Source organism: Mobula hypostoma, chromosome 5 (assembly GCF_963921235.1).
Source record: "Mobula hypostoma chromosome 5, sMobHyp1.1, whole genome shotgun sequence".
In the NCBI taxonomy this organism is placed as follows: domain Eukaryota; kingdom Metazoa; phylum Chordata; class Chondrichthyes; order Myliobatiformes; family Myliobatidae; genus Mobula; species Mobula hypostoma.
Genome location: NC_086101.1, coordinates 139,965,910 through 139,991,066, shown reverse-complemented (window position 1 = coordinate 139,991,066; position 25,157 = coordinate 139,965,910). Strand labels below are relative to the sequence as shown.

The window sequence follows — 25,157 nt, the reverse complement described above, 5'->3', positions numbered from 1 at the left end:
ATTACCATGGTCAGGTCTTTCGCTTGTGGTAATGCATTCACTCTGCTGTGAGACAGGAGGCAATGAGCTCAATACACTTAAGAGGCTAGATCACAAAAGTATCTCCGTTATCCCTTCATAACTGAGGGTTTGTTACAGTGCAGGAAGAGAAACCTTTCAGGATTTTAAGAGTTTCAGAACCAACATGGATTGATAAAAGTAAGGTCCATTTCAGCCATTATCAAATTAGCATGAGGCTGTCCTTATCACCTAAGAGATAGAAGCTGCCTTTTCCTACAATTTTGCCATCAGGAATATCATGGCTGTTTCTTTTCAGCACATTTACTTACAAAGCCAGATTAGGTTTGTTTGTCACAGGAACATCAAGGTATACAGTGAAACGTGTCATTTGGGTCAAACCAAATCAGTGAGGGTTGTGCTGGGGCAGCCGACAAGTGTCACCAAATTTCTGGCATCAACATACCATTCTCACTGTCTCATCCCAACCATATGTTTTTGGAATGTGGGAGGAAACCAGGGAACCTGGAGGAAATGCACAAAGTCAGAGGGAGAGCATATAATAGTAGGAATTGACTCCTGATCTTCCAGCTAGTGCTGTAATATGCTAACTGCTATGCTGCCTGACTCCCACCTCGTAAATGCAGTTGTGAAGAAAGCATGGCAGCACACCTACTTCCTGAGGAGTCCGCCATGACATCAAAAACTTTGGCAAACTTCTATATTTGTGTAGTGGAGTTGACTGGCTGCATCAATGCCTTTGAAAGGAAAATTTCACAAAAGGTAATGGATTTGACTCGTACATCATGGGTACTACCCTCCCAATCATTGAGCACGTCCACGTGAAACGCTGACATAGGAAAGCAGCATGCATCATCAGAGATCTTCACCACCCAGGTGATGCTCTTTCCTCACTGCTGCACCAGGTCCAAGAACAGTTACTGTCCCTCGATCATCAGGCTCCTGAACAAAAGGGGATAACTGCACTCATTTCCCCATCCATTGGGTTGTTCCCACAAACAATTGTCTCACCTTAAGGACTCTTTATTCTGTTATCTCATGTTCTCATTATTTATTGTTATTTATTTATATTTGCATTTGCAGTTTGTTGTCTTCTATGCTCTATTTGATCTTTCATTGATCCTGTTATAGTTACTACTCTATAGACCTGTTGAGTATGCCCGCAGGAAAATGCATATATGACATATATGTACTCTGATAATAACATTTACTTTGACTTTGATGCAAAACTCAGCTATTTCATTCTCAGATTGAACATCCACATCCTTTGAGCGAGGGAAATCCGGAGATACACAACCCTTTGAGGGGAAAAACATACTTCTCATCTTTGTCCAAAATGGCTGAAACCTTATCCAGGGACTGTGTTCCTTTGGCATTATTCCTTCCAGCCTGAGATAACAATTTCTCAACAATCTCCTGGTCAACCCCTCTCAAGATCTTTGTTTTAATGAGACTATTTCTCATTCTTTTAAACCTCACTCTGCTGTGGTCAATTTTTCTCATTCTCTCCTCATGATTGACACGCTTGATAGAGTAAATTCGCATTGTTCCAGCTATTAAATGCAGATTGTAATTAAATGAAATTAAGGGATTATGTTGATACCCCAGTACTAAGAAGAGGCAGACATCACTTAACAGGTGCTCATTTTGTGTTAAAGGATTGGACTACCACTACAGAGTCGTTTATGTCACAAATTAATTTAAAGGATGATTATCGACTGAGGGAAAGGAAATCATTAATGGACATGAAGGATACCATGACAGAGTTTTTTGGGAGGTACGTTTTGAAAGGAATTTAAGGAAAAAAAATCACGTTTAGTAAATGTAATTCTTGAGTATTTTGATTGTGAACAATGGCTCAATGGCTAATTGGTTTATTATTGTGACATATACCAAGATAAGGTGAAAAGCTTTTGTTTGCATGCTAACCAGAAAGACCACTCCATACATAAGTACATCAAGATAGAACAAAAGGGCAAATAATAAAATCTAATGTGCCTTTAAACCACCTCAATGGTTTTTTCTCCTATTAAAAGTAATATATAAATAATAGTTCTCATTGTGGTTACAGAGAAATGCATTGATTTGCTTACTCTTGAATTCCACTGCTAAATATCTCTCAACACACATCAAAGTTGCTGGTGAACGCAGCAGGCCAAGCAGCATCTATAGGAAGAGGCGCAGTCGACGTTTCAGGGTCTCGGCCTGAAACGTCGACTGCGCCTCTTCCTATAGATGCTGCTTGGCCTGCTGCGTTCACCAGCAACTTTGATGTGTGTTGCTTGAATTTCCAGCATCTGCAGAATTCCTGTTGTTTGCGGCTAAATATCTCTCTCTGTCTCTGTCTCTATTTCTCTCTGTCTCTTCCCCTCCCCCCCCCCACCACAACTTGCATTGCTCTTTGTTTTGAGTACAAAGAGTTTGCAGGCTGTGATTCCTGCTGTTGTGACCAAGTGTTAAATTGTGTTTGGCCATGCTCCTGAGGATCACCTTAAGGTGTTTAGTGATTTTATTGTCTATTGCTGAAAGGGCTCTTGCCTCTGGGTCACTACAAGATCAAGGCCCACTCTAATGGTAAACACAAAAATCCAAGTTCATCCTCAAATGATAAAGTTCTGGGAAAATATTCGGAAAGCTCCTTTGGAGTTTGGGTCTGATCTTTTAGATGATTGTAAAGGACCCCATTTTAAGAAAAAAAGACCAGGAAATTATCTCTATCTCTATCTCTATCTCTGGAAACAGCTTATCTACCGATGTCTATTATAAGCCTAATGACTCTCACAGCTATCTGGACTATTCCTCTTCTCACCCTGTCTCTTGCAAAAATGCCATCCTCTTCTCACAATTCCTCCGTCTCCGCCACATCTGCTCTCAGGATGAGGCTTTTCATTCCAGGACGAAGGAGATGTCCTCCTTTTTTAAAGAAAGGGGCTTCCCTTCCTCCACCATCAACTCTGCTCTCAAACGCATCTCCCCCATTTCACGTACATCTGCTCTCACTCCATCCTCCCGCCACCCCACTAGGAATAGGGTTCCCCTGGTCCTCACCTACCACCCCACCAGCCTCCAGGTCCAACATATTATTCTCCGTAACTTCCGCCACCTCCAACGGGATCCCACCACTAAGCACATCTTTCCCTCCCCCCTCTCTCTGCATTCCGCAGGGATCGCTCCCTACGCAACTCCCTTGTCCATTCGTCCCCCCCATCCCTCCCCACTGATCTCCCTCCTGGCACTTATCCTTGTAAGCGGAACAAGTGCTACACATGCCCTTACACTTCCTCCCTCACTACCATTCAGGGCCCCAGACAGTCCTTCCAGGTGAGGCGACACTTCACCTGTGAGTCGGCTGGGGTGATATACTGCATCCGGTGCTCCTGATGCGGCCTTCTATATATTGGCGAGACCTGATGCAGACTGGGAGACCATTTCACTGAACACCTACGCTCTGTCTGCCAGAGAAAGCAGGATCTCCCAGTGGCCACACATTTTAATTCCATGTCCCATTCCCATTCTGATATGTCTATCCACGGCCTTCTCTACTGTAAAGACGAAGCCACACTCAGGCTGGAGGACCACCACCTTATATTCCGTCTGGGTAGCCTCCAACCTGATGGCATGAACATTGACTTCTCAAACTTCTGCTAATGCCCCACCTCCCCCTTGTACCCCATCCGTTATTTATTTATTTATTTATATACACACATTCTTTTTCTCTCTCTCCTTTTTCTCCCTCTGTCCCTCACTATACTCCTTCCCCATCCTCTGGGCTTCCCCTCCTCCCCCTTTTCTTTCTCCCTAGGCCTCCTGTCCCATGATCCTCTCATATCCCCTTTTGCCAATCAACCATCCAGCTCTTGGCTCCATCCCTCCTGCTCCTGTCTTCTCCTATCATTTCGGATCTCCCCCTCCCCCTCTCCCTTTCAAATCTCTTACTGTCTCTTCTTTCAGTTAGTCCTGATGAAGGGTCTCGGCCCGAAACGTTGACTGTACCTCTTGCTAGAGATGCTGCCTGACCTGTTGCGTTCACCAGCAACTTTTATGTGTGTAGCAGGAAATTACACCAGTCTCCTTGCCAGTATTTATCTTTCCAATTGCAAAGGTTTTTTTTGGTCAATGTCACAATTCTTTTGGTAGGAGCTTGTTGTGCACTCTATGCTTGCTATGTTTCAAAAAGAACCTTCTCAGCAAAGAAGGATTTTTGGGATGTACCCATACTGTGGTTCTACATTCTGTAAATTTGTGCCTTTCTTCCATTCTTCCAATCATGTCTGTAGGTGGTGCTGTGGTTAGGAATTTCGATTTTTGTTCAAACATTGGCTCAGCTTGCTATAGGCAGGCATTGAAATAGTAATTAATTCTCTTAACATAGTGTTAATACACTACCTTCAGGCTTTGTGGTACAAACTGAAAGCCTGCTCCTTTCCATTGGTAGGAGGCCACATTCTGCACCTCACTTACTTAAGTATGGCTGAGATACCTTACTCCTGGCAATAAAAGGTGAAATTGCCCTTCAACCATGATTTCATGAATTGCCCGTAACTGTCTCAGTAATATAAATAACTCTCCTAATTTTGTTGTGGTTATATTGTAATGTACATACACATCTGTGCAATGAACCATCCAATAATAATGACTTTATACCCTAAGGAACTTTATTAGATCATAACAAAACATTTTGTTATCCTTTAAATTGAACCTCTAAATTTTTTGTTTAAGTAGGCAATTCCATGAAACTCGTTTAAGGGGAGCTTCCTAATCCGTGATTGTTTTTCCAGCTAGAAGGATAGTAGACCCATGGGAATGTTATCATCCACAAGTTCTCCTCCAAAACACATTCCATGTTGAATGCATCATTGTCCTTAATGATCTCCGGGTCTAAATCCTGGAACTCCCCACCTTACAGCATTGTGGGGTATCTTCATGAGAACTGCTGTTGTGTTGTGATTATATCACCTAGAAAGGAACCCTCCCTCAGTATGCACATAAATTTCATACTACTAGAAGCCCTCAGCAGCTTAGAAAGCATTTGTGTAAAGAGAAATGGGTCAACATGACCCTTTATTGAAAACTGAGATTTCCTGCTTTCCTGTGAAGTTGGGATCAGAAAGAAGAAGGAAATATTTGGCATCAAGTGAGTATTTGAAGTTTATAGTAGATCTAGGGAAGAGCAAAATAGAAGTTGGGAGCACAAAGAGAGGACGTGGATTGATCTTGGAGAGCTGGATGAAGGAGAATCCCAACAACTTTTCTAAGTGCATAGCTTGGGGAAAAAAAACAGGTTCCTTTAGGGACCATGAGAGATATCTATGTGCTGAGCCAGGGGATTGTGAGCTGGATCCTAAAAATATACCTGTACTTCTTTTCAGTAGAAGGATGTGGAGAATGGAGAGTTAGGAGAGTGGTATGCTGATATTCCCAAGAAGTGTTAGAGATAATGACATATTAAGGTAGATAATACACCGGCCTGATGAAATCCATCCCAAAATACAATGGGGGCGGGAAGGGAGGAGATTCCTAGGACTCTGGAGATTTAAAAATTTTTATTAGCCATGGTACTCGAAGACTTGAGAATAACCGATGTTCTTCCTTAATTCACAAAGAGCATAAACATTAAGCCAAGAAGCTACAGGTCATTGAGTTTTACATCAATGAAATTATTGAGGAAAGGAAATCTAAGGAGCAGGACTTATGTTCACTTGGAAAGGCAGTGCTGATTAGGAGTCAAAGTGGTTTTGTGCAGGGGAAATCTGACAGTCTGAGTTTTTTTTTAAACTAAGTCAGAAAACTGACAAAGTCAAGCCCATAGATGAGGTTTACATGGACTTTAAACGACCGTTTATCAATGTCTTGCACGGTAGACCGGTCGAGAAAGTAAGACCACTTGTGATTCAATGTACATTGGCAAACCACATCCAAAATTTCCTTGGTGATAGGAGGCAGAAGGTAATGGGCAAGGGGTGTTTTACTGATTGGAAATCTGAAACCAGTGGTGTACCGCAGGGGTTGGTGCTGGGATAATTGTTGATAATTGATGAGAATGTTGGATGGACTGATTATTAAGTTTTCTGATGACTCAAAAATTAATGCAAGTATTAGATATTGAAGGAACAGTTGTAAAGTTGAACAGAGAGTGGGAAATCGAATTTAATCCAAAAAAATGTGAGGTTGTGAACTTCTGGTCATCGAATACTAAGAGAAGCAAATGGTGGAGACATTAGAGGGGCCTTGTGGAGTAAATTTAAAGTTCACAGGTGGATAGGGATAATAAAGAAGGTATTTAGCACCCTTGCCTTCATAGGCCAAAGAACTGAGTAGAAGAGGTTTGCTGTCATGTTGCAGTTGTACATAACATTGGTCAGACTCCACTTGGAGTGTTGTGTATAGTTCCAGTTGCCACACTACAGGAAGCCATAGAGAGAATGCAGATTATTCACCAAGGTGTTGCCTGGGAAGGAGGGCTGTGATTGTAAGAAGAGTTGGGGAGGCTGTTTTTCCCTATTGGAGTCTGAGTGGTGACCTTATAGGGGTTTATAAAATTGAGGGATATAAATAGGGTAGATAACAGAATCTTTTTCTTCAGGTGAGAAGTCTAAAACTAGAAGGCATAGGTAGAAAGTGAGATGAGGGAAACTTAAAGGAGATTTAAAGCACAACAATATGGAAGGAGTTGCTAGAGGAAGCAGTGGAATCAGTTACAATTTTAATGTTTCAAAGTCATTTGGATGTGTACTTAGACAGGAAGAGAATAGAGGGATATAGACCTAAGGCTTGTAAATGAGATTAGTATAGATAGGCATCAAGGTTGGCATGAATGAGTTGGGCTGAAGGACCCGTCTATAACTCTATTCTAGCTTTCCAGTATCTGTAATGCTTTTTAAAAAAAATTAGTTTCTGCAGATGGGACTTCAAGTGTTTCTTTTTACAAAGTTCATTAAAGTTCCTGCCTTTCTGTGATGACCTATCGCTGCCTCTGCAACAGCCTGTTCTTTCCCAAAGAAAGACTACCATCCACTTTAGTCCTTTTGTCAACAGGTACATCAAGAGTCCAACTCAGTCTTTGTGATACTTTTTGGGTGAAGTGCTGGTGCCAAATGCATCCTTGAACATAATATCTCCCCAGAGTCACTGGAAACAAACACCTTGTGTGGAATTTCACCTGTCAAGGTTTAGTCTCTATATTGAGTACCCTGAAAATTTTTGCTCGGAGTTTCTTCACTTACCTTAATCGAATAATGGCTCCTTTTCAGTACCTTATTCAGATCATGTGGATCCAAAAGCTCCCTTAGCTTATTTGGTTTTATCAGACGTAGTCCTCATCTCCATTGCAGGGGGATGAAACCTGATTCATGTTTTCTTTGTTATGGCTGTCATACCATAGAGTCATAGAGCTCAGAAACAGGCTCTTCAGCCTATTTATCTTTCTACCAATTATCCCGAACATTTGTACCCCAATTATTGACCCCTCTAATGATGGAAATAGATCTTCCTGTTCATTTTATATAAGCCTTTGAACTCTACATCTCAACGAAACTTCCACTTAATCTCTTCTATTCCAAAGGAGGACAAACCCAGTCTAATCTTTGCTTGCATCTTAAATTCTCCCGTCTTAACACCAACCCCATAATTCTTATCTTTTCACTAACATGGTGACACATCTGAACATACAAGTGTCCAATACAATTAAATTTAATGACTCTATCCTTGCATACACCATGTTGGCCAATAAAAACCATATCCTTCCTGCTTTCTTAACCACCTCATCTATCTGTCTCCACGCACACTCCAAGATCCCTGTTCTACCCTCGCTCAGTTGTTTTCCCTGTTTTCTTAAGTGAGACAGATAGATAACTCCAGGCTGGGTGGTTTTATTATTCACCAAAGCGTCACAGTACGCAAGGAACCAGTGTAAAAGACTGTATTTATTGGTGTTATAATGAAAAGCAGATTTAAATATTGCTTGAAATTCCTTTGACTTCTAACAAGTGCTTCTAACAAATAAATGAATATACGATTATATAATAGCCAACTTGACAGCAAAAGCTAAATGCCTAACAATGTGATAATAAGTAATCAACAATAGCTGTGACCTTACAAGTAGTGAGATCTAGTAATTAGAGATAAACAAACCAAATCAGGAAAGACATAACAATCCCAAGGTTCATCTACAGTTCTCAGTGTCCTACAGTTTATTACAGATTCCCTTAGCTGCCTTTGTCCTCCCAAAGTTAATATTCCACAATCCTCCAGATGAATTTCCAGTCATCATTTTTCTTCCCACTTCACCTTCCTGCAGTTCACTGTTTTCCTCCTCACTATCAATCAGATTGCTATTTTTGTATTGCTTGCAAACTTCATAATATCGCCTATGCTTAAATTCACATCATTGATAAATACCATGCTATTATATCTTTGAATCAACTCCTTACTGCATAACAATATTGGTTTAGAATTAGGTTGTGTGGATTACCATTTGTGAGAAGCCTGGTTAACAATTTAGCAATGGGGCAGATTGTTTCTGGAAATGATGTCAGACTCAGTGAGTAAGCCACACAATCTTGAAACAGCTGTGAATATTTGACAACTGACTGTTGTATAGCAATGGTGTGAATAATGATTTGGGTGAGTTTTGTTTTTAATGTTCGTTTAAAAATTACAAATTTCCTTTTCAAATTTTAGAACTTCTGGCTGCCCTGAGGCAAACCATTGCAATGCTCTACCAAGGCACCATCCAGACCACTTCAAGATGTGAGTACCTGTATTCCAGCTCATTACTTGTGCAAATCCCTTGGCAAAGGGAATGATTGGTCACAACGATTAAAGGTTCAAAATTCAAAGAAAGTTTGTCATCAAAATACATATATGTCACCAGGTACAACACTTCAAAGAAAGTTTAATCATCAAAGTACATGTATAATGCTGAGGTTCATGTTCTTGCGGGCATTCACAGTAAATACAAAGAAACACACTAGAATCAATGAAAAACCACATGCAACAAGATGGACAAACAAACAATATGCAAAATGTAACAGACTGTGCAAGTACAAAAAAAAACCAATAATATTAATAAACAAAGTGTAACAAATGTTATGAGATGAAGGATATGAGATGAAAAGTCTTTGAAAGTGGTCCATAAGTTGAGGGAATAGTTCAGTGTTGGGGTGAAAGAAGCTATCTCCACTGGTTCAAGTGCCTGATGGTTGAGGGGTTACAACCGTTCCTGAACGTGGTGGTGTGGGTTTTCAGGCTACTGTACTACCTCCCTGATAATGGCTGCAGTGAGAAGAGAACATGGCCTGGATGGTAGGGACCCTTGATGACAGGTGCTGCTTTCCTGCAACAGTGCTCCTTGCAGATATGCTCAATGGCGGTGAGGATTTTACCTGTGATGGACTGGGCTTATCTACTACTTTTTGTAGCCTTCTCTGTTTAAGGGCATTGCTATTTTCATACAAGGCCATGGTGCAACTAGTCAGAATTCTCTCCACTGCACATCTTTTGAAATTTGTCTAAGTTTTAGATAAGATGCCAAATCTTTGTAAACTTCTAAGAAAGTAGAAGTGTTGGTATGCTTTCATTGTGATGGCATTTATGTGTTGGACCCAAGACAGATCCTCTAAAATGATACTAAGGAATTTAACAGAAAACGTATCTTTTAATTTCAAAGGTAAATAGATGTTAAACTTTCTATGGATGTGGTAGTTAAGGAATATGTATCTTAATATCTTTTTGTATATAGGTATCTTAACATCTCAATGTGATGTGAAATACCACATTGCAGGTAAGGATAGTAGAAATACAAGGTCCAACCTGAATTAAATATAGAAAGGAGCAAGCCAGATAAGTAGCCTAATGGAAAACTGTAAAAGTTTGGAGCAATGCAGTGACTTAGTTATTGAGAAGATATTTCCACTTTTGAGCTATATGTACAAAACAATCAGTAAATGTTCAAAAGGGTGATGAGAAAAGGGGAAAGTAATGGCTCATGTGGAAAACGAGTACTAGAAGGATTGTTTCTGCACAATAAATTGTATGAATTTTCATTGATGCAAAACAATAGTGAAATATCACTTCACTGCATTGACCAATACATGAACATAGGACATGGAATAGTACAGCACAGTACAGGCCATTTGGATTCCAGCACAGTACAGGCCATTTGGCCCATAGTGTTGTGCCAACTTTTTAACCTACTCCAAGATCAATTTTACCCTTCCTCCCATACAGCCCTACATTTTTTTAAACCCATATAACTATCTCTGGGTATCTCTCAAATGTCCCTAATGTATCTGCCTTTTCTACCACCCCTAGCAGCAGGTTACTGGCACACATCACTGTCTCTGTGGGGGAATCTATCCCTGACTTTTCCCCTAATAGTTCCCTCCAATCACCTTCAACTTATGCCCTCTCATATTCGTCATTTCCACCCTTGGAAAAAGGTGTTGGCTGTCCACTGTCATTTCCTCTTATCATCTTATTTGCCTCTGTCAAGTCACATTTCATCTTCCTTTGCTCCAAATAGGAAAAACCCTAGCTCGTTCAACCTTTCCCCATTGGACATGCTCTTTAATCCAGGCAGCATCCTGGTAAATCTCCTCTGCACCCTATCTGATGCTGTTTCATTATTCTTCCTATAATGAGAGGACCAGAACTGAATACAATACTCTAAGTGTGGCCTAACCAGAGTTTCATAGTACTGCAACATTGAATTTAATCCCCCTACTAATGAAGACCAACATATATGCACCTTCTTAACCACCCTGTCAACTTTAAGGGATCTGTGGGCGTGGATTGCAAGATACTTCTGTTCCTCCACACTGTTAATTAATCCTTCCATTCACCCTTTACTCTGCCTTCAGGTTTGGCCTTCCAAGGTGTACCACTTCACACCTCTCTGGATTAAACTCCATCTGCCTCTTCTCAGCCCAGTTCTGCATCCTATCAATGTCCCATTGTGACTTACAACAACCTTCTACACTATCCACAACACTACCACCTGCAGACTTACTAACTCATCCTTTCACTTCATCCAAGTCATTTATAAAGAGCAGGGGTCCTAGAACAGATCTTGGTCACTGGCCTCCAGTAAAATATGCTTCATCTACTCCCACATTCTGCCTTCTGTGGGCATGCCAGCTCTGAATTCTACATAGCCAAGTTTTCCTGGATCCCATACCTCCTGACTTTCTGGATAAGCCTACCATGGGGTACATTCATTTAGAAATGAATCTCAGGGTTGTATATGGTGACATAAATGTACTTTGATAATAAATTTACTTTTGAGCTTTTTGAACTTGTTTTGGGGAGCCTTGTTGAATGCCTTACTAAAATACATAGACACCACCTGCACTGCTATATTTTCATTAATATATTTTGTCACGTCGTCAAATAATTCATTCAGGCTTGAGAGGCACAGCCTGACCCTCATAACGCCATACTGACTATCCCTATTCAGACTGTTTAAGACCATAAGATAAGAGATAGGAGCAGAAGTAGGCCATTCAGCCCATTGAGTCTGCTCTGCCATCCAATCATGGGCTGATCCAATTCTTCTAGTTATCCCCACTCCCCTGTTTTCTCCCCATACCTTTTACTGCCCTGGCTAATCAAGAACCCATCTACCTCTGCCTTAAATACACCCAATGACTTGGCCTCCACAGCCGCTCGTGGCAACAAATTCCACAGATTTACCACCCTCTGACTAAAGTAATTTCTCTGCAAATGTTCTAAATGGACATCCTTCAGTCCTGAAGTCATGTCCTCTTGTCCTAGACTCCCTTATCATGGGAAATAATGGTAAGAATTCTCTCCAATAGTTTGCCTACCACTGATATTAGACTCATTGGTCTATAATTCCCTGTGTTAACCCTATTACCTTTCTTGAACAAAGGAATAACATTTGCCAACCTTTAATCTTCTGACACTGCTTCCATGGCCAGTGACGACACAGAGGTCATCGCCAAAGGCACAGTAATCTCTTCCTTTACCTCCCATAGTAACCTGGGGTATATCTCATCTGGCCCTGGGGTCTTATCTATCCTAATGTTTTCTCAAAGTCCCAGCATATCTTCTGTAGAACATAGAAGGTACAGTACAAGAACAGGCCGTCAGCCCACATGTTGTGCTGAACCAATTAAAATAATAATCAAGTGGCTAACTAAACTAATCTCCTCTACCTACACAATGCCCATATACTTTCATTTTCCTCACATTCATGTGCTTATGTAAACGTCTCTTAAAAGTCTCGAATGTTTCTGCCTCTACCACCATCCCAGGCCGTGCATTCCAGGTACCCACCACCCTCTGTGTGTAAAAAAAAAACCAAACAAACTTGCTGTACTTACATCTCCTTTGAAATTACACCCTATCAGCTTAACTGTATTAGACAGGTATTAGGCATTTCAGCTCTGGGAAAAAGTCACTGCCTGTCTGCTCTCTCAATGCCTCCCATAATCTTATACGTCTTTATCAGATCTCCCCTCAGTGTTCAGCGTTCCGGAGAAAACAACCCATGTTTGTCCAAACTCTCATTATAGCACATACCCTCTAATCCAGGCAGCATCCTGGTAAACCACTTCTGCACCCTCTCCAAAGCCTTGACATCCTTCCTATAATGGGGCGACCAGAACCGTATGCCAGCGGTCCCCAACCACCGGGCCGCAAAGCATGTGGTACTGGGCCACGAGGAAACGATACGAGTCAGCTTCACCTTTCTTCATTCCCTGTCACGCACTGATGAACTTGAACATAGGGTTGCCAACTGTCCCGTATTAGCCGGGACATCCTGTATATTGGGCTAAATTGGTTTGCCCCATATGGGACTGCCCTTGTTCCGTAATTCCCCTGCTAAGGTACAGCATTTCTATGATACCGTTCGTAAGCCAAAATAGCGTAAAGCGAAGAAGCAATTACCATTAATTTATATGGGAAAAATTTTTGAGCATTCCCAGACCCAAAAAAAACCTACCAAATCATTCCAAATAACACATAAAACCTAAAATAACACTAACATATAGTAAAAGCAGGAATGATATGATAAACACACAGCCTATATAAAGTAGAAATAATGTATGTACAATGTAGTCAGGAAGATTAAGTCAAAACCGATTTGTGGAAAAAAAAATCAGCACATACGTGCATGTGCACACAGGTGTCTGCGCAAGGCTTCATGGTCATGGTAGTCTTTCTTGGGATAAACACTGTCCCTTACTTGACTGCTACTTTTGTCCCTTATTTGGGAGTGAGAAAGTTGGCAACCCTAACCGTAAAAGACATGTAGAGGTGAGCTTAACCCTACTTGAACACCCCGCCACCCCGGTCGGCCGGTCCGCAAGAATATTGTCAATATTAAACCGGTCCGCGGTGCAAGAAAGGTTGGGGACCCCTGCCGTATGCAATACTCTGATGCAGTGTAACTCGAGTTTTATAAAGCTGCAATATAACTTGCTGACTTTGGAACTCAATGCCTCGACAAAGAAGGGCAAGTACACCATAAGCCTTCTTAACCACCCTATTGACCTGTGTAGCCACTTCTATGGAGTTCTGAATGTACCCCCGAGGTCCCTCTGCTCATCAACACTATTAAGAGTCTTAAATGAGAGATCTATCACCTGACAGGTTCAATGCTAGTACTAGATCCAGTATGGCCTCTCCTGTAGTCGGTCTGTCAGGAACCCTTCCTAGATGCACCCATCTAACTCTTTTGCACTAAGGATGTGCCAGTCAGTATTGGGGAAGTTGAAGATTTCTGTGACAACAACCTTTTTATTTTTGTACCTTTTCAAAATCTGCTTCCTGTTCTGTCTGTTGCTATTGGGGTGGGGTCTATAGAATACTCCCAACAGAGTGATTGTCCCTTCTGACTACCACCCACACCAACTCAATACACCATCCCTTCACAATGTCCTCCCTGTAAATCTGTAAGTGCCAGGACAGATTAAACCAAAACACTGCGTGAAAATCATAAAATTAGATATTCATTTAAGTTTAATATTACACTTCAATATTACGACTTGTAAAGTATTGATCTTTGAGCTTAATTTGTAATTTCTTTTTGATGCTTCTCTGGTTTTTTGAGATGGTGAGCAGATGGTCTCTCCTCAGCTCCGGGCTCAAGAGCTGTATTTAATTTGCTCTGACCCTTTCAAATCCATTTCTGTTATTTCCTTCTGAAAGAGAATTACATTGACATTTTTAGTGCATTTAACTAAAATTGGTTCTACTAAGCTATTTCTACTCCACACAATCTTCTTCCCACCCTCCTTCATCTTTGTCAGTATGGAGGATGACCAGTTATTCAGAATGATAAAGTGGTACGCTCAGCATCTTTTAAATCAGCCTTTGTGGCCTTGTTATGCGCCCAGCCTCATGGAGATGGAGGCCGTGTGATCCATTAGGAATCGAGTGAGCTCCAGACCACTATTTAATTTTGGTAGTTAAATGTAGTTTGGCAAATTCTTCTGTCAATGTTGCTTAAAACCAGTGGGTCGAGAGGGGAAAATGTTGACTGGTAAATCAACATGTTGTGGGCCCAAAGACTTTTCCCTCAGCAACCCTGTCTATAAAGCACAGCAGTCACTGTGGGTACAATGTTATCAGTTGCTCTAGAGTGGAGGGAGCCACACAGCATGCAAATATTGGCCTGGATTTGACACAAAATGTTTGTAAAACCATCAGTGTTCATTAACATTACATAATGGGGCTGAACTAACTTTATGGGTTCTCTGCATATTGGAAAAAAAATTTCAAAAATAAACCTTATTAATAAAAATACTTCCAAGAGGTACAAAGGCACTGCAGGGCTTTCTGTACATTCGTAGTGTCGTGAGGTGTAGACATTCATATGTCATCAAGCTAATACATTCTCTGTGCCAAGCATGTGGCCTCTTTGGACAATATACACCTGAAGTATTTGTGGGAGTAGTACACAGTGTCCACCCCCTCAGCATCATCTGGCAGCAGGACCTCGGGTTGCAATCCTTCCCAACAAACACTTGGTGTTGACTACACCAAACTTCTGTGTGTCCCTCAGAATGTGCCAGGTAGCAGTTTTCCCTTACAAGCATCTTATACTGAAAGACTTTGGGCAGACCAGAGGGCACTTTTCAGCAAGTTGATGCATAAGGTCATTCCACAGTTGCCATTGGCTGCTGGTATTTATTGTCGCAGTTGCTTTCTGAGAACGAAGTCTGATGTTATAGCAATCCCTAACACTTGGTGGACAATCTGCACTGACGAACAGCACTCGCCTATATCTCCATCCTTGAACTGCATTTCCACTGGTTTCAATAGAGAGAAGCACCTGTCAGATAAGTAGTAGTTCATTTAAACTTTTAAATTTTTTAAAAGTACTGAAATATTTTGGGTTATAACAGCTGGAATGTATTTCATTAGTCTTTAATATCAGCATAATGGTGAAGCAGATAGTGCTGATAATTCACAGCTCCACGACTCTGATTTAGTCCGAGATCTCTGGTCCTATTATAGGGAGTTTGTGCATTCTCCAAGACTGCTTGAGCCCCTCCCAGGTGCTCCATTTTCCTCTCTCATCCCAAAGATAGGCTGGTCGGTGGGATAATTGGCCACTGTAAAGTACCCCTGGTGGAGGTGGGTGGTAAGAGAATCAGAAGGGAGAATAGGCATCTGGATGAAAATAGGTTTGTGGAGGAATGGGATTGCTATGGGTGCTGTTATTGACCCAATGGGCTGAACAGCCTCCTTATATATTGTAAGGAATTATGAGAAATAGATTCATCATAATGCAAACTCTGGCATGGATTGCCTACAGAAATGTTGAGAAATTGGCCACAAGTAGATTAAAAAGGCATGCTAGTTATACACAGAATTGTGCATGAAAATGTGTGTATCCAGTTGGGAACTGGATGAAGGACTCACCACGTGCCTTGCATTTGCTGTGATGGAATTCTACTTATGACAGCAATAGCCTGGCTGCATAAAATACTGCTACTGGGGTGAGATAGGCGGGAGGGGAGGGTGCATAGTGATCTTGGGTGTGTGTGTGTATGAGGGGTCTCTCCTCATAAGCTCCAACTGATGTGCGTGGCTTCATGCCATGCTGATTTGCAGGAGATCAGAACCTACACTTTGATATAGTGTATATTAAAAGGCTGTTAGCAGTGGCAAAGCAACCAGCAAGGACATTTCTATAATCCTGAGCTTTCTACATTTTCAGAATTTATCTTGGCTGGCAAATCCAGCATATATTTGCTGGCACTTCCAGTAAGATGGAAGACACAGCAGCTTCTACAGGGCCAGCCAAAGGTGTTATTGTTTTTTTTTCCACATGTATTTGTTGTGATTGCAAGACCCTGCTGGACATTAGGGACTTGGAAGTACTGCAGGCCAACCCCATCAGTGAGTTGCTCATTGGTGGAGAAACTGAAGAAGGTGGACGAGTGCAGACCGTGCTGCTGCCTGCGGCAGAGAGATGTCGGTGCGCAAAGGCGGTGTGAGGTCGAACAGCGAGTGATCATCTTAGTTGTTTTTGTTATGATTGCAAGTTCCTGTTGCACATTGGTAATGTGGAATGCTGCAAGCCTGATTCATTGGTGAATAGCAGGGGAGCTGCATAGCCTCAGTGATAGTGAGGGCCAGGCCTCTGCCGTGGTGTCACCTGTTTAGTGCTAGTCAGGAGCGAGGTGTTGGAGTTAGTGCTGGAGGTGGTGTGGTGTGGCATCCGTACTGGAATTGATGCTGCTCTCCAGTGTTCGCTCGGCAGAAGGCAAGATGTATTGTGTTCGACTGCAGCAGCTGCAATATTTATGGACTCAGAGACTTGGAGTATATTTTTTATTGTGACTATATTTTACTGCTCTCTTATATGTGTTATGTGTGCTTTGTGCTGTGAATGACTATTGGTACTGTGTTTTGCACCTTGGCCCCAGAGTAACATTGTTTCATTTGCCTGTATTCATGTATGGTTGAATGACAATTAAAGTTGAACATGAAGTTATTTCCCAATCCAAATTGCCTTTGAGAACATGGTGACATAGTCCTTCTGTTGAAGGTATATGTACTGTGTTGTTGAGTAGTGAGCTCCAAGCTGCAAACCCAGTGACAGTGAAGGACTGGAGATGTCCAACCAGCATGTTATACTGCTTGGAGGGAACCTGCAAATGGTGGTATCCCATGTGCCTACAGCCCTTGTCCCTGGCAGTGGAGGTCATAGATTTGGAAGGTTCTGTTGGATTAGCCTAGGCAGGAAACTGTGTTGTATTTTGCAGATTATCCCTGTGGCGGCCACCGAGGGTCATGGCGTAGGGAAGTGGTGTTTAGGGTAGCAAATACAGTGCCATCTAGGTGGTACAGTTTGTCTTGGATGTCACTGAAGGTCTTGACAGTTGTTGGAACTGCACTCATCTGGCCAAATGGTGAGTATTACATTATACTCTCAACTTGTATTGAGCATGTTGGCATGTTCAGATAGCCACAATATTAATGTATCAAGACTAGTTTCAAGGTACTGATGGTTACTTTAGGCTATTGGTGCTGGTATTACTTCCATTGTGTTGGTCTATTGCCCTGGCAGTGCGACTGTACAAAGCTAGGCAGGGAGTTAAACACCTTCTCAAAACTCATCTGAGTCAGAAACCTCCTTCAGGACTCTTAATGAAATTTTACTGTGAAAAGATATTGCTATTTCAAGGGCAAATGAAAAGGGGATGAAGATGGATATCCTTCCACCATGTGATTCAAGTTGAATCCGAATTAATCCATATATGAAATGATATAAAAAAAACTGTTTACTTACAGGAAGTGATGTTCATACAAAATAAGCTACATACAAAATGAACTGCGCCTTTTGCAGCCTGACCACTCCTGCCTTGTATCCATAAGATGTCAGCTTAACTACTGAAACTAAAAGTCAAATGGTCATTTTCTTCAGAGTCAGGTCTTGAAAACAGTCTTGCTCCACAGTTTTTACCCGTTCTCACTTCGAAATGTCAGTCTTGATGACACACTTGCTCATGGTAATGAGGAGCAGAGTGGTGACACAGTACTCACCCACAATGACAATTGGGTGAGGGACTGTATCTCGGCAGTGAGTTGTGCCCTCTTAATATGTCCTCCAACTCGCAGTAGTTCCTCAGAGTCAAGTAAGGAACAGAATTCAATAAGGTAACTTTGGATTGGGAGAGGTTCCTGTTTTGTGACACATTGCACTTCCCCTGCACATACCTGTGTTTGAACCACAAGAAGGATTCTAATGTTTACCCGATTCAGTTGCTCTGCACTGACAGGTTGCTTATAAATGTGCCATTCACTGCAAAGGTCGTCTTTGGCTACTTCTACAACTTTCTCTTCATACAGATATTGCTCTCACAGGGTCTGAGATGATTTGAGCGCCCATTCTCCAGGACTACTTCTTCATGTGCCTTGTGCGTTACATGATTGGGCGATCATGGCTTTCCACATCGAACGATCCCACGCAGCGTCAATGATATCTCGCACACCTAGATCTGTTAGTTCTTTCAGAGTGTCCATATATTTTCTTCTTTGCCTTCATCTTCTGCATTTCCCAGGCATTCTATTTCTCCCTTTCTGATGACATGGCCCAGGAATTTAAGTTTCCTTTCATTTAATGTTCTCATTAAAGATTTTTTTGTATGGGCACGTTGGAGTATTGTATCATTAGTTATCCTATCTCTATATGATACTTTCAGCATTCTTCTAAGAAACCACATTTCTGTTGCTTCTAAGTTTCTTTGGAGTTCTGGTGTTATAGTCCATGTTTCGGAAGCATACAGCAAGATTGACCAGATGTAACATTTTAGTAGCCTGAGCCTTGTTGTTATAGAAATATGTCTGTTGGTAAAAATGGGTTTCATTTTTTGGAAGTTGGTTTTGGCAATGGCAATTCTTCTTTTTATTTCTACTTTACTTCTAGCATCTTGTGATATAAAGCTACCAAGGAAATTAAAGCTGGTCTTTTGTTCAATCTCTTGGTTACCGATGTACAATTGGCAGTTGGGAGTATCCTGCTGTTTTGATATCACCATACATTTGGTTTTTTTGCAGTTGATGGTTAGACCAAAATCTGCACTTGTTTGTACTACTTTGTCTAGGAGGATTTGTAGGTCTTCTGCAGCACTTGCTATTAGGGTGATATCCTCTGCATATCTTATATTGTTGATGTTAACACCTCCAATTTTTATCCCATCTCGGTCTTCTATTTCTCTGAGAATCATTTCACTGTAGATATTAAATAATTCCCGTGAGGCAACACATCCCTGTCCAACTCCCCTTTGAATTTTAGTCCAACTGCTTATATTAACATCAATTTTTACTGCCACCGTTTGGTTCCAATATAAATTTTGAAGCAGCTGTTGATCCCTTCTGTCAATATTTAGTTTAGCGAGAATTTGAAATAATTTTTCATAGAAACATAGAAACATAGAAAATAGGTGCAGGAGTAGGCCATTCAGCCCTTCGAGCCTGCACCGCCATTTATTATGATCATGGCTGATCATCCAACTCAGAACCCTGCCCCAGCCTTCCCTCCATACCCCCTGATCCCCGTAGCCACAAGGGCCATATCTAACTCCCTCTTAAATATAGCCAATGAACTGGCCTCAAGTGTTTCCTGTGGCAGAGAATTCCACAGATTCACCACTCTCTGTGTGAAGAAGTTTTTCCTAATCTCGGTCCTAAAAGGCTTCCCCTTTATCCTCAAACTGTGACCCCTCGTTCTGGACTTCCCCAACATCGGGAACAATCTTCCTGCATCTAGTCTGTCCAATCCCTTTAGGATTTTATACGTTTCAATCAGATCCCCCCTCAATCTTCTAAATTCCAACGAGTACAAGCCCAGTTCATCCAGTCTTTCTTCATATGAAAGTCCTGCCATCCCAGGAATCAATCTGGTGAACCTTCTTTGTACTCCCTCTATGGCAAGGATGTCTTTCCTCAGATTAGGGGACCAAAACTGCACACAATACTCCAGGTGTGGTCTCACCAAGGCCTTGTACAACTGCAGTAGTACCTCCCTGCTCCTGTACTCGAATCCTCTCGCTATAAATGCCAGCATACCATTCGCCTTTTTCACCGCCTGCTGTACCTGCATGCCCACTTTCAATGACTGGTGTATAATGACATCCAGGTCTCGTTGCACCTCCCCTTTTCCTAATCGGCCACCATTCAGATAATAATCTGTTTTCCTATTTTTGCCACCAAAGTGGATAACTTCACATATATCCACATTAAATTCATGTTTCATAAGAACAGCAGATGGATCCATATTAACAAATCCAGATATAGCATGTGAGAGGTGGATTCAGTATATAGAGCAGCTGTTTGAAGATAATAGAGGGGAACCCCCAGATACAAGAAAGTCCTTGGAGTCACTTTACACTGCTGTCGGAGCAGTGCTGCCAGGATAATCAAGGACACAACCCACCCAGCCAACACACTTTTCGTCCCTCTTCCCTCCAGGAGAAGGTTCAGGAGTTTGAAGACTCGTACGGCCAGATTTGGGAACAGCTTCTTTCCAACTGTGATGAGACTGTTGAACAGATCCTGACCCAGATCTGGGCCGTACCCTCCAAATATCTGGACCTGCCTCTCGGTTTCTTTGCACTACCTTACTTTCCCTTTTCTATTTTCTATTTATGATTTATAATTTAAATTTTTAATATTTACTATCAATTTATACTTCAGGGAGCACAAAGCGCAGAATCAAATATCACTGTGATGATTGTACGCTCTAGTATCAATTGTTTGGCGACGATAAAGTATAACGTATATTAAACACCCTAATTCTGGCCCACCTATTACCAAAGAAGAAATAACTAAAGCAATGAAAAGCATGAAACATGGTAAAGCCACTGGACCTGATGAAATTTCAGTGGAAATGATACAAGCCCTAGAACAGTGGTCCCCAACCTCCAGGCCATGGAGCGATACATTGCCACATAGAATGCAGTGGTGCAGCGGTAGTCTGAACTCACCCAACACATCTTTAAGAAAAAAGCCAAAATAAACAAGCTAATTAATTAGATGCTGCTGGGCATGTAAGTCGGCCCAGATCAGAGGTGATTTATGTGCCGGGCGGCACCTAATTAATTAGCTTGTTTATTTCGGCTTTTTTCTTAAAGATGTGCTGGGTGCTGGGTGACCGATACATTCTTTGCAGCAATGTATCGGTCCACAGCCTGGAGGTTGGGGACCACTGCCCTAGAAGATCTGGGCATAGATATTCTTTCTGAACTGTTCAATGAGTCTGGTGTATTGCCCTACGATCTCTTGAAATCAGTATTTATAACTCTGCCCAAAATTCCTGGAACTATTGACTGCTAAAATTATAGAACAATCAGTCTTATAAGTCACATAATAAAGATTTTGTCGGGAATTGTTCTGAGTTGAATTAAAAACAAGTTAAGGCCGTAAACTTCTAAACTGCAATATGGGTTTATTGAGGATAGAGGAACTAGGAACACAATTTTCATACTACGAATGCTTTCAGAAAGGGCAATTGGATACCAAAATGATGTCTTTTTATGTTTTATTGATTCTCTAGCAGATCTCCTTTTCCATTGACTCCACACCAAATCCATTGGCACTTCTTCCAGTAACTTATGTTCCAGAACATGTCTTTAGAGCAGGGGTTCCTAACCTGGGGTCCATGGACCCCTCAGTTAATGGTGGGGGTGCCATGGAATAAAAAAAGTTTGGGAAACCATGCTTTAGAGTGTCTGGGGAAGTCGTCTCATCAGATGAATGTTCTGTTGTGAGTGTGCTAGAATCAGTAGTAGCCCAAGGTGCTGGCCCTGAATTTACAGTTCTATCTGGGTCTTATTCTTCTGAAGTGCCAATAGATTCTTGGCTCAGTTTCCTGGAGACCATTGGTCTATCAGTGTTCTGCAATCTGTTGTTACTGCTTCTCCAGTTCTCCTTGCTACCCTCCCCAGATTCTCCACCACTGTCCAGATGACCATATTGTCCACATTGGGACTGATTCTCCCTCGGGGCTTCTCTGGCCAGTCACAGCATCTCACTCAAACTATTGTCCAATGGTGCAGCGAGTGAGGGCTTTGCAGTTGGTCCTGTGATAAGTTCAGTTGAAAGGTGAGCCACTGACACACTTGGTGCACTGCTGGTCCCTTATTAACTGGAAATACACTCACGAGTTTTCAAGTTGGGTGACCTTGGGCACATTCTCACTTTCTACCTCAAATGAATCTGAAAATGAACCCTTCTTTGGGTTTGAATCTGAAGCAGAGGATACAAATTCCAGAGGAGGACTGGATACAAATTTGGTTTGAAGCATAACGGGAAGCTGGTTCCTATCTTTGTCAGTTGCTTTGATTTCATCCTCTGTTGAGTAGCCATGTCGTATTAGAGGGCTGGCACCAATGATCAGTTCTTCAGTCACCTTCCCAGAGAGACAACCATCACTGTCTAACCACAAAATAATCTGCAGTCTAAATCAGATACCATTTCATATAACTTTGCCTCTGCCAAGGCAGTCTCCTCTTCATGCTCCTCCTTGAGCACAGTCATTGTGGCCTCTATGAGCTTTCTCACTGCGCATTTCGAGTTTGCACTTCGCATACAATGCTCTCATTCTTGCTGCTGCGCCTCTGATGCAGGCCCGTGCTGTAGCGATACTAATTGTGGTTCTGCTTGAGCGTTGTGAAAGTGCAAAAGATGCGCCATGTTTGACCTGACTTTCAGGGCTCAGTGATTGACATTACCTGAATTGGAAGCTGACATCATAGCAAATGACACATCTCCAGCCATGGGTGGTATCTTTGAAGACAAGTTACCTTTTCACTCTACTGCCCTTGCAGTGCAATGTTTACAGAGCTAGGTATGGAGTTAAACACCTTCTCAAAAATCACCCAAGCAGGAAGCTTTTCTCCGGGCTTTTAATGAGATCTTACTTGTGAAAGACTGTTTTAAGTGGATGGAGATGGATGTCTTTCCATGTTGTGCGCTTCAAGTTGAGATCCAAATTAATCTGCACAGGAAATGATATAAAAACCTGCTTACATACAGGAAGTGATGTTCATACAAAATGGACTGCATACAAAATGAACAGTGACTGTAGAGGCCAGAACAGTAGTAGTTATAAATGGAATTGTGCCATTATCAGTGAATATCCATACTCGTTACCTAATGATGGAAGAAGATCATAGATAATGCGACTGAATTGGTAAATTGGTTTATTATTGTCACATGATATTTCAGCTTAGGACATTGATCTGGACAATACCTGGGGCTGGAATGTTCCCCTAACCATCTCAACAAGCATCAACACTCCAACCAGAGGAGTGACCTTTGACCTGAGTTTTACTGGCGTTCCAAGAGGCTACGCTCAGACAAATGCTGCCTTCATGTCAAGGGCAGTCACTCTCATCTAACCTTGAGAATTGAAGTCTTTGATCCACTTTGGCACAAAGGAACAGAGTGGACCTTGTGCAGCCCTATGATAGCATCAGTAAGTTGGTGAGTAAGTGCTTCTAGATAGCACTGTCAATAACTCCTTTGATTTTAGCATTGATTAAGAGTAGACTGACTGGATGGTTATTAGCTGGGTTGAATTTGTCCTGCTTTTTTATGAAGAGGACGTATCTGGGCACCTTTCCATATTGTTTGTGGCTAGATGTACAGCTAATTCTGGAGCCCAGGTTTTCAGTACTATGGGGGTGTATCAGATGTCCAGGAAAGGGCTTGTTCTGTTCATGCTTGGACAACCTTTTGTCCTCACTGAACATTCAGCTCCCACCTGTGGCTCCGTGCAGCTATTTGCATGTGACAGTGGCTAGTTGTGGTACACTGCTTCGACAGGGCAAGCTCGCCAGCTGAGGGTAGTCTGCAGGCCTCGTGCAACGGTGTTTTTTCAGATGTGCCTGATGGAGCACGCGAAGTCAGCTCTGGAGGACTGGGCAGATGATTTCAGCAGTGAGATCCAGTGGCATGGAACGCGGTTCTGCAAAGCTACGTGGAGAGCGAAGGGCATGGCCAGGCACAGAAGTCATGGTTATCCACTGCAAACAAGGAGGACCCCAGTTGTGACAACGACCTGTAGCACTGGACCTGGATGTCCATGGTCAAGAGAGGGGAACCGTCCCAGTGGCTTTTCTACTTTAAAGCTCTCACGTACAGGTTTTTTCATGCAGTTCACATCATCTAAATGCACAACAGAAGAACTGCTCAAATCCAAGTCTCATTATCAGATATGATGGACAACCATCTACGACTGGGTTATTTTCTAACCCTATATCCTTTATGTTTACCAGCGTTCTCAGCCATATCTCGATATCAGAGTGTATCAAATTGATTGAAGACTTGTTTCTATGATGGTGGGGATCTCTGTAGGAAACTGAGTCCAAACAATTGCCACTTCTGACGGGGTATGACTGCAACTGGTTCAGCCTTGTCTCTGGCCTTCACATGCTGGACCCTACCGTTGTTGAAGCTGAGGAGAGTCTTGGAGACCTCTTCTCCCTGGGCTGCTCAATTATCCACCACCACAAAGGGCTAGGTGCAATAGGACTGCAGAGCTTCAATCTGATATGTCGGTCGTGCATGTTGCCTAGCAATCATCTGCACTATATTTAATTTTGCCTGCTACTAGAGCCAGCATGCCCATCTGCTTTGTTGATCCCTTGGCTAATAATAGTGGAATAGTGAATGATATACCAGACCACGAATGACGGACGCTGGTGCTGTGCATTTCTGCTGCTGATTAGATTAGATTAGTTTACTTTCATACACACCAGGGGGCAATGAAATTCCTTTCATGCATGAAACTTACAGTGTGAACAATGAACACAGTAATAATAACACAACGAGAATAGGACAGCAGAACAGTGCAATCTGAAGTAGTGCTAAAAGAAATGTGAATGTGATTACAACAGAATAACTGAGAGAGGTACATAGAGTGAGTCTGCAAACACGGCAGCACCACAGAGAGGGGGTGAAGAGTTCACAACACTGACAGAAGTGTGGACAAAGCTGCTCTTGAGTGATCAATGGTACCTCATGGATACTCAGTGCTCCATTGCTAGTTACCCAGAAATGATGGCTGCCAAAATCCAACCCCAGGTGAAATTGTCTTCATGTATGATTTGTGATCCAAATTTATCCTTTTTCTGGGTTTCAATATTATCATAGTT

General features: G+C 42.0%; 1 protein-coding gene across 1 annotated transcript in view; it reads left to right on the top strand.

Moving 5' to 3' along the window:
• Positions 1-25,157, top strand: part of LOC134346305 (cilia- and flagella-associated protein 95-like) — a 42,271-nt gene that overhangs the window by 5,328 nt on the left and 11,786 nt on the right. Inside the window, exons 3-4 of the mRNA XM_063047658.1 lie at positions 1,677-1,795; positions 8,698-8,766. Coding sequence (XP_062903728.1) covers positions 1,677-1,795; positions 8,698-8,766 — 188 coding nt within the window. The remainder of the gene's footprint in view (positions 1-1,676; positions 1,796-8,697; positions 8,767-25,157) is intronic.